The following is a 15,165-nucleotide window of genomic DNA, read 5'->3' as shown; positions in this document are numbered from 1 at the left end:
CCCTCTCAGCGAGCCTCGGAGATGGAAACAGCAGAGTCAGGGAATAAGCAATCGGTCTGACTGATCTCATGCCGGCACTGTGCCTGCGTGCTCTCTTTCAGTTGCACTCGGATCCGCCGCAGAAGGGCAGTGAGCTATGCGCTTACTGAGACAGAATGTTCACTCGAGCATGAGTCTCGCTCTTCTCCAACCGCGGACCGCCTTCACGGAAAGCAGCCCAGCTCTCCCGTTTTTCCTCTCTCAGCGAGCCTCGGAGATGGAAACAGCAGAGTCAGGGAATAAGCAATCGGTCTGACTGATCTCATGCCGGCACTGTGCCTGCGTGCTCTCTTTCAGTTGCACTCGGATCCGCCTCAGAAGGGCAGTGAGCTATGCGCTTACTGAGACAGAATGTTCACTCGAGCATGACTCTTGCTCTTCTCCACCCACGGACCACCTTCACGGAAAGCAGCCCAGCTCTCCCGTTTCTCCTCTCTCAGCGAGCCTCGGAGATGGAAACAGCGGAGTCAGGGAATAAGCAATCGGTCTGACTGATCTCATGCCGGCACTGTGCCTGCGTGCTCTCTCTCCGTTGCACTCGGATCTGCCACAGAAGGGCAGTGAGCTACACGCTTAATGAGACAGAATGCTCACTCGAACATTAGTCTCGCTTTTCTCTACTCGTGGACCGCCTTTCACTGAACAGCCCTGCTCTCACGTTTCTCCTCTCTCAGCAAGCCTCGGAGAGAGAAACGACGAAGCCTGGGAACTAAGCAACCGGGTCTGAGCAATCTCACGCTGACACAGAGCCTGCGTACTCGCTCTCCCCGTTGCGCTTTGATCCGTGTCTCACACAAAAGGATTAGTGCCCCTCTTTACATCGAGCGGCTTTATCCTTCAAAGTAGATCGGAGTAGATGCTGCCGCTGACAGCTTCAAATTTGAGTGTGTGTCACTAGGGCTGCGCTCACAGACGGGCCGCTTTTACCACAAAAGCAGTCTGCCCCTGTTCGTTCGCGGAAGGCGGCCCCGCCTCCCCGCGCTCATGTTTCTCTCCTCCCAGCTACCTCGGAGGACGCAACGACAAGCTCGTGGGTTGAACGATCAGACTTGAGCAATCCTCTACACACATCATGCGTGCTTAATCTGCCGGTATGTGTTACACATGAGGATCGGTGCACCTCATTATACGAGCAGTTTAATCCTCCCAGGCGGATCAAAGCGAAACGCGGGCAGCTTCGTATTTGTGTGTGCGTCGCTAAGCCCCGCCTCCCCTGCTCTGGTGTTTCTCTCCTCCCAATTACTCAGAGGCAGAAATGGCAAACTCGCGGGTATGATCAATCAGGCTTGAGTGATTAAAGCCGGCAAGGCCCCCACTTGCATCACTCTCCAAGCAGCACTTTGACAGGGCAAACTTCCTCTTTCATTACTCGTAAGTGTTCTGCCCCTCTGCGGCCAGTCACCCGAGTTAATTCAACCCGTCGTCACACGGGCCGGGTCTGGCAGGCCATCCCCAGAATGCCGAGATGGGTTATGGGGATAATAAAGCGAGGATATTCACTCCAATTCACTCGAAGACCCCCGCGCTTCATCGCCGTGGTCCCCACCTCAGTGCAAAGCAAGGACACTCACGTCCTGCGCTCAGAGGTGATGAATTTGCTGGCAAAATAAGCCGTGGAAAAGGTTCCTCCAGCCCAGAGCGAGTCAGGCTTTTACAGCCGTTACTTCCTCATCCCCAAAAGAGATGGTGGCCTCCGACCCATCCGCTATCTCAGACACCTGAGTCGCGCCCTCATGAAGATGTCGTTCAGGATGATTACACTGAAACAGATCCTAGCGCAAATTCGCTGGGGAGACTGGTTCTTTTCTCTGGACCTGAAGGATGCATTCATTCACATCCAGATAGCCCCTCGCCACAGGCCATTCTTGAGATTTGCCTTCGAGGGAGTGGCTTATCAATATACGCTCCTTCCCTTCGGGCTGTCCCTGGCCCCCCTGCACTTACGAAGTGAGTCTCCCCTCTAAGACAGATGGGAATCCGTATTATCAATTACCTTGATGACTGACTCGTTCTGGCCCAGTCGGAGGCAGAGTTAATATCTCACAGAACCCTCCTCCTCAGCCACCTGGACCTGGGACTCAGGGTCAATTTTGCCAAGAGCTCATTGCTTCCCAGCCAGCGAATTTCATTCCTAGGAACAATTTTCGACTCAGCCCAAATGAAAGCTGTAGTCACGCCGGAACAAGCTTTGGCCATACGGAGGCTGGCGACCTCCTTCAAGATCGGTACCGCTCGCCCTCTCAAAGCGTTTCAAAGGATGCTGGGCCTCATGGCAGCAGCATCTCCAGTGCTACAGTTGGGTCTGATGTGTATGCGCCCCCTTCAGCGCTGGTTGAAACCACGGGTTCCATCCCATGCGTGACATCACAGACGCCTGCATATTAGGGTGAGTCAGGCCTGTGTATCGACCCTGACCCCCTGGAAGAACTCCCACTGGATGGAACAGGGCGTGGCCATGGGGATGGTTCACAGAAGGACAGTTGTCATAACAGATGCCTCCAACTCAGGTTGGGGGGCACTGTGCGAGGGCATACCGACCTTCGGCCACTGGTCGAAGGCAGGAAAAAGGCTTCCACATCAACTGCCTGGAAATGCTAGCAGTATGTCGAGCCTGTCAGTTCTTCCTGCCAGTCCTGAAAGGGCACCATGTGCTAATCTGATCGGACAACATGTCGGTTGTGTCCTACATAAATCGCCAGGGAGGCCTCTCTTCAAAGCGCCTCTTCATGCTGGTAGAGCGCTTCTTAGAGTGGGCTCAACCCAACCTGCGCTCGCTAAAGGTAAGGGCAAATTGAACCAGGGAGCGGACATGTTATCAAGAAGCAATGTCCCCTCAGGGGAGTGGACGCTCTATCCGCAGACAGTTCAGAAGATCTGGGAGATCTTCGGTGAGGCCGAGGTATACCTCTTCGCCTCAGAAAACAACACTCACTGCCAAATTTATTTCTCAAAAACCAGGGACGCGTTGGCCCACGATTGGCCAAACCTCCTTCTCCATGCTTTCCCCCGATCGCTCTGATCCCACAGGTAATCAGGCGAGTAAGGGAACAAGAACACAGGGTTCTCCTGGTAGCCCCCCTTTGGATGAACCAGCTGTGGCTATCAGAGCTGACTCAGCTACTGATAGCGGCCCCTTGGCCTGTTCCACTGAGACGGTATCTCCTCTCTCAAGTGAATGGGACATTATGGCATCCTCGGCCCAACCTATGGGCCCTGCACCACTGGCTGCTCGACGGGAGCCTTCGTGCCTCCCAGAGCGAGTCTTAAACACAATTTCGGAGGCTAGAGCTCCGTCTACGAGACGCCTCTGTGCCTTAAAGTGGTCATTTTTCTCAGCCTGGTGTCTAAACCACGGCAAAGACCCTCTCACTTCCAAAATGGCAGAGGTGCTGTCCTTTCTACAAGAGCTGCTGGATAAGGGTCGTTCCCCATCCACGCTCAAAGTCTATGTGGCGGCTATAGCAGCCTCTCATGTCCCTATTGAGGGTCAATCGGTGGACAGAAATAGTGCGGTCATCCGATTCCTGAGGGGTGCAAGGAGGCTGAATCCGCCTCGTCCCCCTACCGTCCCTTCATGGGACTTGCCCACTGTGCTGAGGGCCCTGAAGGGCCCGCTTTCGAGCCGCTACAGTCCGCCAACATTAGGTCGCTATCGCTGAAGACGGCTCTGCTTCTAGCACTAGCATGCGACTAGAGGCATCGCCTCGTCGTGGGCATGGTCCAGTGGTGTGTCCATTACGGATATTTGTGAGGCAGCCGTCCACATTTGCGAGGTTTTATAACCTGGAAGTCCCGGCCTTACAGGCCAGGGTCCTTTCCACTTGAAATAGGCACGCACTGCGTAAACGGATATGGCAGAGAGCCCTTGGCCGTACCACGCCCAATTTCTCTGGACTTGTTCACCTGTTAGCTCTCGACCCCTGGGTGTCGGAGTTACGGGGATACTCTGGAACGATTAACCAGGCCTGGTGTGACCTAGAAAGCTCAGCACATCTTAGCCTTGGGTTATTGTTGACTTCTCTATAAGCATTGGTTGCTTATGGAAGTTATACATTAAGTCGTTCCACTACATTAGCACGGCGTGATTGGACTGTTCCCATGTACGTCTTAAGCAAGACGCAGTACGAGTGAAGTATCGAAAGGGAACGTACTCGGTTACTAACGTAACCTCAGTTCCCTGAGATACGGGAACGATTACTGCATTGCTTGCCGTGCTATGTAGCTGCACGACTCAGTCGTTGCTTCAGTTGAAGTAAACCTGAGAATCCTGTGGCGAGCACCCACTTATCAAGCCAGATGCCCTGCCCATTCTGGTGGACTTTGGCGGGCTTCATCGCCATAGGCTCGTGCAGCTCCGCTGCCGAGCCATTGGTTCGTTTTTTAAGGTCTGCACGAACCAATGGCCGTGCAGTTTCACTGCGTGAATGAAAAAAAGGCTTCAGTTCAGCAGAAAAAAAGGCTTTTTCCCATATGCGTCTTAAGCAAGACGCAGTACTCAGGGAATCTCAGGGAACCGAGGTACGTTTTTTATTTTTAATAAATTTACGAAGTTGTGACAATTCCACATCAATCTACAATTGAGTGTAGATTGATGTGGAAAAAAAGTAATTTAAAGAAGTTTATCATAAGGCATAACAACATAACAAAATGTAAAAGAAATGAAGGGGTATGAATACTTTCGCAAGGCACTGTATATACGTATACATAGGCTATTGATGATAAACACAGTTATTAGTTTCCTTCTCTCCACAACAATTCCTCTAAAGTTAAGGATATGCATTTAGGCTATAAAAATGTCAATCGAAAAACAAATTAATTTAAGGTGAAACTGATGCCTACCTCGACTGGTGCGAATCCAAATTTTTCATATTCGCAATGTATCTGGAAAATATCATTTATTATGTGATAGGCTTTGTACTTCACTCGCATTGACATCATCCTTCACATCGGCTAGCACAGTGAGGCGGTGGTCACGCTGAACGCAACAGATTGTACAACGGAGCAGTGCAATGTTTCTTTAACTGTATTTTATTTTGATAATGAACAGGCTGCAATGCCGCAAAATATGTTGTGTCTGTGCGCGTGAGGCGCCGGCGCGATATGGTCATACCAACGCTGGTTGGATACACAGTGCTTAATTTGTAAATTGTGAGGTCCCGGAACAAAGTGGGGTGACGGATCCGGCATGATTAGAGGAGGGAGGGGTAAAGGAGCATTCGCACAATGCGAGGACCAGCTTACGTGATTAACAACATGCATCTTCTTACGGTCATGAAAAAAATTGAAAAGTCATGAAATTTTTTCCAGGCCTGGAAAAGTTTTGGAAAAGTCATGGATTTTTTCCCTTAAATCTCTGTATAATAGAATTATGTTTAATCTGCTTTCGAGTTTATAATGAGGGAAATTCCTGCAAACATATTCAATAGAGCATGTAGGTTAGATGAGTAAATAAATCCACACATACTATCAGATTAAATCAGTCATTTGAAAACAGCGTGAGTGATTCAGCTGTAGCGCGTCTTCTCTCACTCTCAAAGCGTCTTCACAACAGCGCATCTCGTCTGCACTACTGCACGCTGCGATACAAGACTTTTGCTCGGGTTTCGGGACAGTCGACAGAATTGTCACTTGCCCAATCGAACAATGAAAGTCAATGTTGCATAGTCACAAAACTGTATCATTTGCACATCTTTTTAAGTTTAAGCCATTCGATACTCGCATGCTCCAAAGGGGGTTTCCTATGCGCTCACGGTCACATCCATAGCGCGCATATTGCGCCACCTTACGCGGCCAAATACACACAAAAATGGCCGTCCTGGCGATTATCCTCGTAAGCACAGTCTGCACATCGGAGAAAGAAAACGCATGTGTATAAGTATTGGATCCGTGCATTCGGGTTTGTGAGAGCAGCCACGTCGCATCTCTTTTTTTTTACATTCTATGGAGCAGCCACGTCGCATCTCTTTTTTTTTACATTCTATGGAGCAGCCACGTCGCATCTCTTTGCGCGCTCAAGTTTGTTGTTTCAAATGTAGATGCTAGGCAAGCCTGCTCATAATAGAAGTTTTTTTCATGAAATATATGCACGCTATAGGTCAACACAAAAGTCTTTCATTGGCGCGTGAGGAGGGGATCTGTCAAATGAGGTGCCGGATCAGATTTCGGACAAATTCGGAGGTGACGGATCAGGATCCGGCTTGTTCCGGCACAAATTAAGCCCTGGTTATACAGATAGAAGCTAAACATCATTCAAAACTGTCAAGATTTGCAAAATAATAAAACTGTAAAATAAACAAAACTGTAAAGCTTTTGCAAAATAAAGAAAACTATTTTCTGCTGTCTCGTTTTCCTTTCCGTGAACTTTGGATCGCGTCACAATAAACCGCAACTCAGCACATTTTTTTCTTTCGTTTTGTTAATCTGTCAATGATTTAAGTGAAATACATTTAGTGTAGGGCAATATAGGCTATTCCTTTTTATGTAAGCCTATAGTTTTATTCTGTTTTCTCCGTTCACAGAAGTGCTGCAGGTGCGCGTGATCTGTTGAATCCATCTTACACTATCCTCGGATAAGCTCTAATGCATTGCCATTGCGACTTACCTATGATGAATTTACAGCTGAGCTGAGCTGGGCATTTCATGCGTTGGATGCGTCAGCGTCACATTTGCATATCTGAATTCCTGACAGCAAATTTCGAATATTAAATGGAACAATAAAATAACGTTATTAACCGGTTAATGGCCATTTCAAATTTTGATTCTGTTCGGAACTATAAAATTTTATTTAGTTTCTGTTTCTGTCAAAATTGTGTACATTTCCAGTTTTGGTTTTCGTTCCTTGAACCGGTTCAGAGCCCTGATTTAAACTACTGTCAATCTCAAATTTTTTCCAGTCTCAATCTAGTCTCTGTAGTCTTATATATTGAAGAAGTCAAGAATATATTTGATCCCGAAATCCAAGTCAACACAACGTCACAAATTATGAAAACTTTATACTGTTTGCCCATCAATAGGGCTCTACGCTTACTTTTCTTTTTAGGAGCACTTGTGCTCCTAACTTAAAACACTTGGGAGCACGTTCAAAATTTTAGGAGCACCTTCTAATCAATCCAACATTTTATAAAAAAAAAGTTGCCTTCCCATTAGGAGGTGATATTTGACTCCTCTAACTTTATTAAAAATATGTCATTTTTTGTCAATTTCTTAAAAAATATATATATATATGTCAAGAGTGACTGTCTTTATGAATGGGTAATCATGAATCACTGACCCACTAGATTCGTTTAAAAACCCCGTTCATTAATGAACGAAACAATGCTGTGTTTGAATGGAGATGCGCTGTGTCTTTGTTTTAAACTATTTTCGACAATGGGATAGAGCAAAATCAGACACTAGTGTTATAGTCAGACAATGTAAGTCACTTAATATTAACTTCTTGTTTATTGAATTGTATTGTATTAAATCAGTATCACATTTACAAACTCCTTTAAAAATCATTAAAAGCTGTCACTCATCTTAGTTCATCTCGATCTCACATTTATAATCAACGAAGCTCTCTACACTGCGCAATGAATCTCTTATTTACACCCTGTCTACACTTTGCTTATGAAAGGATTCGTGAGATATGTCTGTGATACATTACTCAATGCTGCAAAAACACATAGAAACCTTTGAAGCTCCCCTGAGCACAATCACAAGTATGATGATGATCGGGTCAGTCGCACTGGTGCTCCTTTGAGCGAATTCAGTCACGAATTCAGAGCCCTGATCTACACGTACTGATAAACACAAGTTTTCTCTGCATCTACAGAAGCCCCGAAACCCCTATTCCCTTACCTTTTTATCGCTGAGGCCAGACACAGTGTCAATGTATTCCTCTTGGATCATGAAGGCAGCCAGGTTGGCAGTGTAGCTAGCCAGGAAGATGACAGCAAAGAAAGCCCAGACAAGAACCATGATCTTGCTAGTGGTTCCTTTGGGGTTCTCCACTGGAACGGAGTTATTAAAGACCAGAGCCCAAAGAAGCCAGATTGACTTCCCTATTGTGAACTTAGAACCTCCGGCCTCTGACAGAGAAGAGCAAGTGAAACAGAGAAAGAAAGACTTTTAACACTGACTTAAATTTTAAAGGCACATTAATTATTCATCAGCTCCAAACAAACTAAAAAGTATCAAGACTGCTAAACTGATCAAAAAGGCTTCCTAAACTTCTCCTATGCATATGATAAGGTGAGAAAGGGGTGCCGGTGCCAGAGGATGAAGAAGAGAACAGAGGAAGGAGAGGAATACAGAGCACAAGTCTGCAGTCCTTTATTATACATGAGTGTCTGCGAAACTGCCTGTACCACAAATTCCAAACCCACGTCCAGGCCAATAAAGAACAGAGGTGAACTCGGCCATTAGGACTCCTGAATAAACTCAGTGACAAGCAACTGTGCACATTTATGTCCGTTAAAATAATGCTTGAGACTACCAAAGTTTGACCTTATTAAAAGGTTAAATGCAGGACTAAGAGCAAATTGGACTCACTCTTGCCACTCTGAAGGCTACGGTTGTACCCCACTGGACTGAAGAACTCAAAGATGAAAACCGTCACTGCCACCACGGTCAGGCACATTACAAACATCATCACCCACACAGCAGGGCTGTACGGCTCTGAGAGAGGGCACAGAGAAAGAGGAGAGGACAGTGAGAAATCAAAACCATTAGTAGTATTTTTTTTTTTTACTTGGTTTGTACACAACAGAGCATAAATTAATACCAGGGGTATAGCAACCATTAGAACTGGAGGTGACCTTTGGAAATGACTAAATTATGTTAAATCAAATTAACTTTTTAACTTAACAAGGAATTTAAAACTGTTATATTTGCGAAAATAATAAATTTTTATCTGTTCATGCATTTTCTGGGAACTGAACTCATGATCTTGCTAGTGACATGCAAAACAAAAAACGAAACAAAACAAAACAAAAAACACATTTACATGTGGCAAACACCTGTATTAAAAACAACCTTAATTGCATTTTAAGGTATATATTTTTATCTGTTCATGCATCCTTGATATTGCTAGTGCTATGCTCTTAAATAAAATAAAATATAATAAAATTAAATAAAATCGACATTCGGCAAAAACTTGTATTCAGAGCAACTTAAAAGTGCTTTTGGAAATTGGTCCCATGTCCTTGACTTTGCTAGTGCTATGCTCAAAGCAAAGCAAAGCAAAGCAAAACAAAACTAAACTAAACTAAACTAAACAAAAAACTAATTTACAATTGGCAGACACCTGTATTAAAAAAGCCACTTAAAAGTAAAACAAAACAAAACTTGACATTTGGCAGACACTTCAAGCGACTTTTACTAGTGACTATTCAATGCGACTTAAATTGAACTTTAATTAGGCCTGCTCGATTATGGCAAAAAATCATAATCACGATTATTTGGTCAATATTGTAATCACGATTATTAGTGGGTCATGAACAAAACATAATATTAGTGATAAAAGTCCTCAAAAATTATTGAAAATAATTAAACTGTCAGTAATACAATAAAAACAAAAAGCAAAGGTCAAAAACAATAGAAAAAAAGATACAAATGAAACAAACAGTGCTTTAAGTTTTTTTATGCAAGTCTAAAGTATTCAGCTAACAGCATACTACAGAAATGGAATAATCAAATGTAAAATAAAACAGCATAGTCTTCACTGTAAGAATTAAACTTGCTCTATATTTTTTTATTAAAGTTACAAAAGTTCTTCAGTCAACAGTAGAGAGTGATTTTCTCTTTGTCTCTTGTTGTTTGATATGACAGAAGGAATATTACCCGCTGTTGCTTGAAGAGCTGCACGGAGAAACATGAAAAAATCTAATAAACTTTAATAAATCAAGCACGTCCCATTTTGTGAAAATAATGTTACATGATTTTACTGATTTGCACGTTAAGTTTGGGCTTTTATGGAGAAGTGCCGCACTGCTGGAAAGGGGTGGAATGGGGGAACAATAATAGTTTTATCTCGATTATTGCATTTTCATAATCGTTGGAAGCCAAAATTGAAACCAAAACTGTATTTCGATTAATTGCACCACTCTAACGTCAATGTACAGTATTTTTTATCTGTTCATGCAGTCTCTAGGAATCGAAGTCATGAATTTGACGCAGCTAGTACCATGCTCTGAAGTAAAATAAAATATAAAATAAATTACAAATTAAAATAAAATAAATGTACAACATTGAGTTTGTTTGAAAAAAAATTTGATTTAGTGCTTCTCACTGAAGTGTGATAAATAGTTTGTTTTGAAAGGGAACTGTAAGTCTGATTGATGAGCTCTGAAATGATACGCACCAGTACCTGGAAAGTCATACATCATAATCACATGCAGCAGAGACTGATTAAAGTAAAATATGATGAAGCATTATGGCTCGCACGAGACTCAAACTCACCAAGAAAAGCAGAGGGAGATACGGTTCCGTTACTGCGAGAGACCATGACACTGATGCCCGTCTCCACGAAGGGCACAGAGAAGTCCACGACCTCTGACCTCTCCTCGTTGATAGTGAGAGAGCCGATCGCCATGTCTGCCCGCTTGTACACAACCTAGTGAACAGGAGGAAGTGGAAGATTGTATTTTTGCCCTTTTGCCACTTTTATTAGTAGCAGGAAAGTTTTATTTACAGGATTTATAGGGACTCATTTTACAGGAGCATTAGACCTAGTAAAATTCTGCTGTGCCCTAGTAAACTTTTATTGATTAATCCTTGTTTGACAAGGGAAATTACCATATACTGACCTAAGAAACATGCTAGACTACTCAATGGATTTGATCACATCCAAAACATCACAGGCTAGTCGAGGTGTACATTTCCTTACTTTAGATCTTCTAGGGAAACTTAGATTTGCCCTGGGATCATGTGGCCACTGTGAATTGCAGAGAAATGAGAGACTGAAAGGTAGCTAGTTAACCAAGCTAAAATATGCTAATGTCTGAATGAGTAGCTACTGCAATCCCTATATTTAATAGGATAGTAAAGAAGCAACAAGGAAGTACAGGAAGAGAGAGAGGCACCAGCACTGGGACAAAACTCGAACCCAGGTCCCCGTGAGTGCAACAGGACTGCATATGTCTGAAGCAACTACCCTCTGTGCCACAGCTCTGACATGAAAAATGCATTATGGATCAAGAAGGCCACAAAGAAAGCTGCTGCATTAAAAGTGCACAACCTACATTGTGGAAAGCATGGAGCACTTTATTTTAAGCACTTAAAAATGGTTGAGCTAAGCATATAGTTAATTACCTGTGGTCAAAGTGCTTGTGCCACTGAATGTGCTTTTGAAGGTTTTGTTCTGATCTGTAATAATATAAACTAAAAATGAATTCAAGTGAATATTAGTTGTTGGACATTAAATTTAGATGTAAATGAATGTAAAATTCATTAGATGTAATAAAAATGTGATAATGATATTTCTACATGAACTTTGACCACATGAAACTATATGATCAACCATCTTTGAAGTGTTTAATATAAAGTGCTGTGAAATTTCGACAACTTAGTGCTTGTGGTCTTTCTTTATCTTAAAAATACATTTCATTATGATGTTATTTTCAGAGGAGAGAATGTGCATTACTGCAGACGATTCTACCTATTATCAGTTAACACTTGTTTTGTGTATGTTTATTATATATAATTTAGTTATTTAAACAGCAGTCATGCTACTTCAAACTACAAACAGCTTTTTTATATACTGTATGTATGGTACACTACCATTCAAAAGTTTGGGTCAGTAAGTTTTTTTCTCTTAAAATAATTATACATTTTATTAAAGGATTAGTTCACCCAAAAATTAAAATTCTGTCATTAATTACTCACCCTCGTGTTGTTCGAAACCCGTAAGACCTTCGTTCATTTTCGGAACACAATTTAAGATATTTTTGATGAAATCTGAGGGCTCTCTGACCCTCCCATAGACAGCAAGGTAACTACCACATTCAAGGTCCAGAAAAGTAAGTAGTAAAGATGTGTCTACTGCGTCACTTGTGGACATGCGTTCACGACAGTATCATGACGCAAGCATGTGGCGGCGCTGACCCAGATCCGGCGTGATGACGTCGGACGCCGGATCTGGGTCAGTGCCGCCACACGCTTGCGTCATGATACTGTCGTGAACGCGTGTCTACAAGTGACGCAGTAGAGACGAAAATGTGGAATAAAGTCATTATTTTTGTTTTCTTTGCACAAAAAAGTATTCTTGTAGCTTTGTAACTTTACAGTTAAACCACTAGGGGTGCAATGGATCGTAGATGATCCGTGATCCATACGTACCAGGCACCACGGTTCGGCACGCATGTGATTCTTGGATTAACTGTTAAGTTTAACCATCATAGAGTGAAAGTTTATCATTTGCACATGTTTCGTCTTGCCAGTTTACACATTCAAGCAGTTTTAACTAACGCACTTTTTTCTGTGCGCTCAGCCACTGAAAAAGCGCAACTAAAGCGGGCACACACAGAGAGAGAGAGGCGTGATTCAGACACAGCGTGATTCCTTTTTTTACATACACAGACCTTCGTTCATTTTCGGAACACAATTTAAGATATTTTTGATGAAATCTGAGGGCTCTCTGACCCTCCCATAGACAGCAAGGTAACTACCACATTCAAGGTCCAGAAAAGTAAGTAGTAAAGATGTGTCTACTGCGTCACTTGTGGACATGCGTTCACGACAGTATCATGACGCAAGCATGTGGCGGCGCTGACCCAGATCCGGCGTGATGACGTCGGACGCCGGATCTGGGTCAGTGCCGCCACACGCTTGCGTCATGATACTGTCGTGAACGCGTGTCTACAAGTGACGCAGTAGAGACGAAAATGTGGAATAAAGTCATTATTTTTGTTTTCTTTGCACAAAAAAGTATTCTTGTAGCTTTGTAACTTTACAGTTAAACCACTAGGGGTGCAATGGATCGTAGATGATCCGTGATCCATACGTACCAGGCACCACGGTTCGGCACGCATGTGATTCTTGGATTAACTGTTAAGTTTAACCATCATAGAGTGAAAGTTTATCATTTGCACATGTTTCGTCTTGCCAGTTTACACATTCAAGCAGTTTTAACTAACGCACTTTTTTCTGTGCGCTCAGCCACTGAAAAAGCGCAACTAAAGCGGGCACACACAGAGAGAGAGAGGCGTGATTCAGACACAGCGTGATTCCTTTTTTTACATACACACAAAGTTATGTTAAAATACCCATTTTGGCAAGTATTCTAGTAAACGCAGTCGATTATTTCTTAAGTGAACGTAAACAGGTGAGAAAGAAACGTCCCAGGTTACGTATGTAACCCTGGTTCCTCGAGGGAACAAGACGCTGCGTCGGAAAACGCTAGGGGAACGCCTTCTGTAACCACGCTCTGAATCACATGTGAAATCAGTCCAATAGCTGAGCGGGACATCACGGGTGGGTGACGTCATGACCAGGAAGCTATAAAAGCACATGCGGCGGAGCCAGCGTCAGCTTCTAGGAATGAAGCAAGCGCTGGCAGGGACGCCGGAAGTATGGCACCGAGATGCAGCGTCTCGTTCCCTCGAGGAACCAGGGGAACATACGTAACCTGAGACGTTCCTCTTCAGGAACTCAAGCTGCGTCGGAAAAAGCTAGGGGGACGAGAATGCCCACGTCGCCAGACTTCCAAGTCTCTGCCTAGTGTGGAAGACTGCACAGCTAGGGCAAGAGAACAGAAGAGCCAGGAGTGGCTCGCATGTCTAGACTGTAGAACCTAACAAAGGTAAGGGGCGTGGACCACCCTGCAGCGTTGCAGATGTCCTGCATAGGCACACTCGCTAAAAAAGCCTTAGAGGCTGCCACACTTCGAGTCAAGTGAGCCTTGACCCCTAACGGCGAGGGGAGATCAGAGGACTCATAACAGATGGAGATGGCATCCACTATCCACCGACTGAGGGTCTGTTTAGTTGCTGGAAGACCTCTCTTAGGGGGACTGTAGCACACAAGCAATTGGTCTGCCCTCCTCCACAGGGCAGCTCCGTGGACGTATGCATCCAGTGCTCGCACTGGACACATACAATTAAGCTTCTGCTGGTCTGGTTCCCCGAAGGGAGGAGGACTGAAGGCCTGAAGTACGATGGGCTGCGGTGCTGATAAGGGGACTTTAGGGACATACCCCACACGAGGGTACAGAAATGCTTTGGCCAGTCTGGGCGCAAAGTCAAGATATGAAGGGGCCACAGAAAGGGCCTGTAAATCCCCAACTCTCTTAAGAGAAGATATCGCCAGAAGAAAGGTAGTCTTTATCGTAAGGTGGCGATCAGAAATCTCTTCGATAGGTTCGAATGGAGGCTTACAGAGAGCTTCTAGCACTACTGCTAGGTCCCACGTGGGGACACGTGATCGTACGAGAGGCCTCAGCCTCAGCGTACCGCGGAGGAAACGTGTAACCAGGGGGTGTCTTCCCACTGAGATGCCTCCGAGAGGGGCGTGGTAGGCCGCAATGGCCACCACGTAAACCTTCAGGGTGGAGTGGGTTAACCCTGCAGAGAAACGGGCCAGCAGGAACTCCAGTACTGTACCAACTGGGAGTTAGCTGGGTTGAGCTGGCGGTCTCTACACCAGGAAGTGAAAAGTTTCCACTTCAACGCGTACAGTTTCCTCGTGGAGGGAGCTCTGGATTGGAGGATGGTCTCAACAACCTCAGTTGAGAGACCAGAAGCTACTAGTTGTGCCCCCTCAGGGGCCACACCCATAACTTCCACAGCTCCGGGCGGGGGTGATAAATCGTGCCCTCCTCCTGTGAAAGGAGGTCCCTCCTGACGGGAATCTCCCACGGAGAACCGTCGAGAAGGGAAATCAGATCCGAGAACCATACTCGGCCCGGCCAGAACGGGGCTACTAACAGTAGACGTACTCCGTCCTGGCGCACTCTCTCCAGAACTCCTGGGAGCAGCGCAATCGGGGGAAAGGCATACAGACGAAGCCTCGGCCACATCTGTACCATGGCATCCAGCCCCAGTGGAGCTGGATGATTCAGAGAGAACCAGAGAGGACAGTGCGATGTCTTCTGAGTCGCAAGCAAGTTTACCTGAGCCTGGCCAAAAATACTCCATATCTGCTTCACCACCT

At 44.9% G+C, this 15,165-nt stretch overlaps 1 protein-coding gene across 1 annotated transcript in view; it reads right to left on the bottom strand.

The window, feature by feature from the left end:
- The window catches only part of LOC107549469 (glutamate receptor ionotropic, NMDA 2D-like), a 107,243-nt gene that overhangs the window by 19,976 nt on the left and 72,102 nt on the right, over positions 1 to 15,165 (bottom strand). Inside the window, exons 9-11 of the mRNA XM_016230559.1 lie at positions 10,477 to 10,630; positions 8,569 to 8,694; positions 7,876 to 8,105 (exon numbers count right to left, since the gene is read on the bottom strand). Of these exons, the coding sequence (XP_016086045.1) occupies positions 7,876 to 8,105; positions 8,569 to 8,694; positions 10,477 to 10,630 (510 nt within the window). The remainder of the gene's footprint in view (positions 1 to 7,875; positions 8,106 to 8,568; positions 8,695 to 10,476; positions 10,631 to 15,165) is intronic.

The sequence above is a fragment of the Sinocyclocheilus grahami genome, unplaced genomic scaffold (assembly GCF_001515645.1).
Source record: "Sinocyclocheilus grahami isolate Dianchi unplaced genomic scaffold, SAMN03320097.WGS_v1.1 scaffold373.1, whole genome shotgun sequence".
Classification (NCBI taxonomy): domain Eukaryota; kingdom Metazoa; phylum Chordata; class Actinopteri; order Cypriniformes; family Cyprinidae; genus Sinocyclocheilus; species Sinocyclocheilus grahami.
The sequence above is the reverse complement of the archived record's forward strand: the minus strand, read 5'-3'. Positions and strand labels throughout refer to the sequence as shown.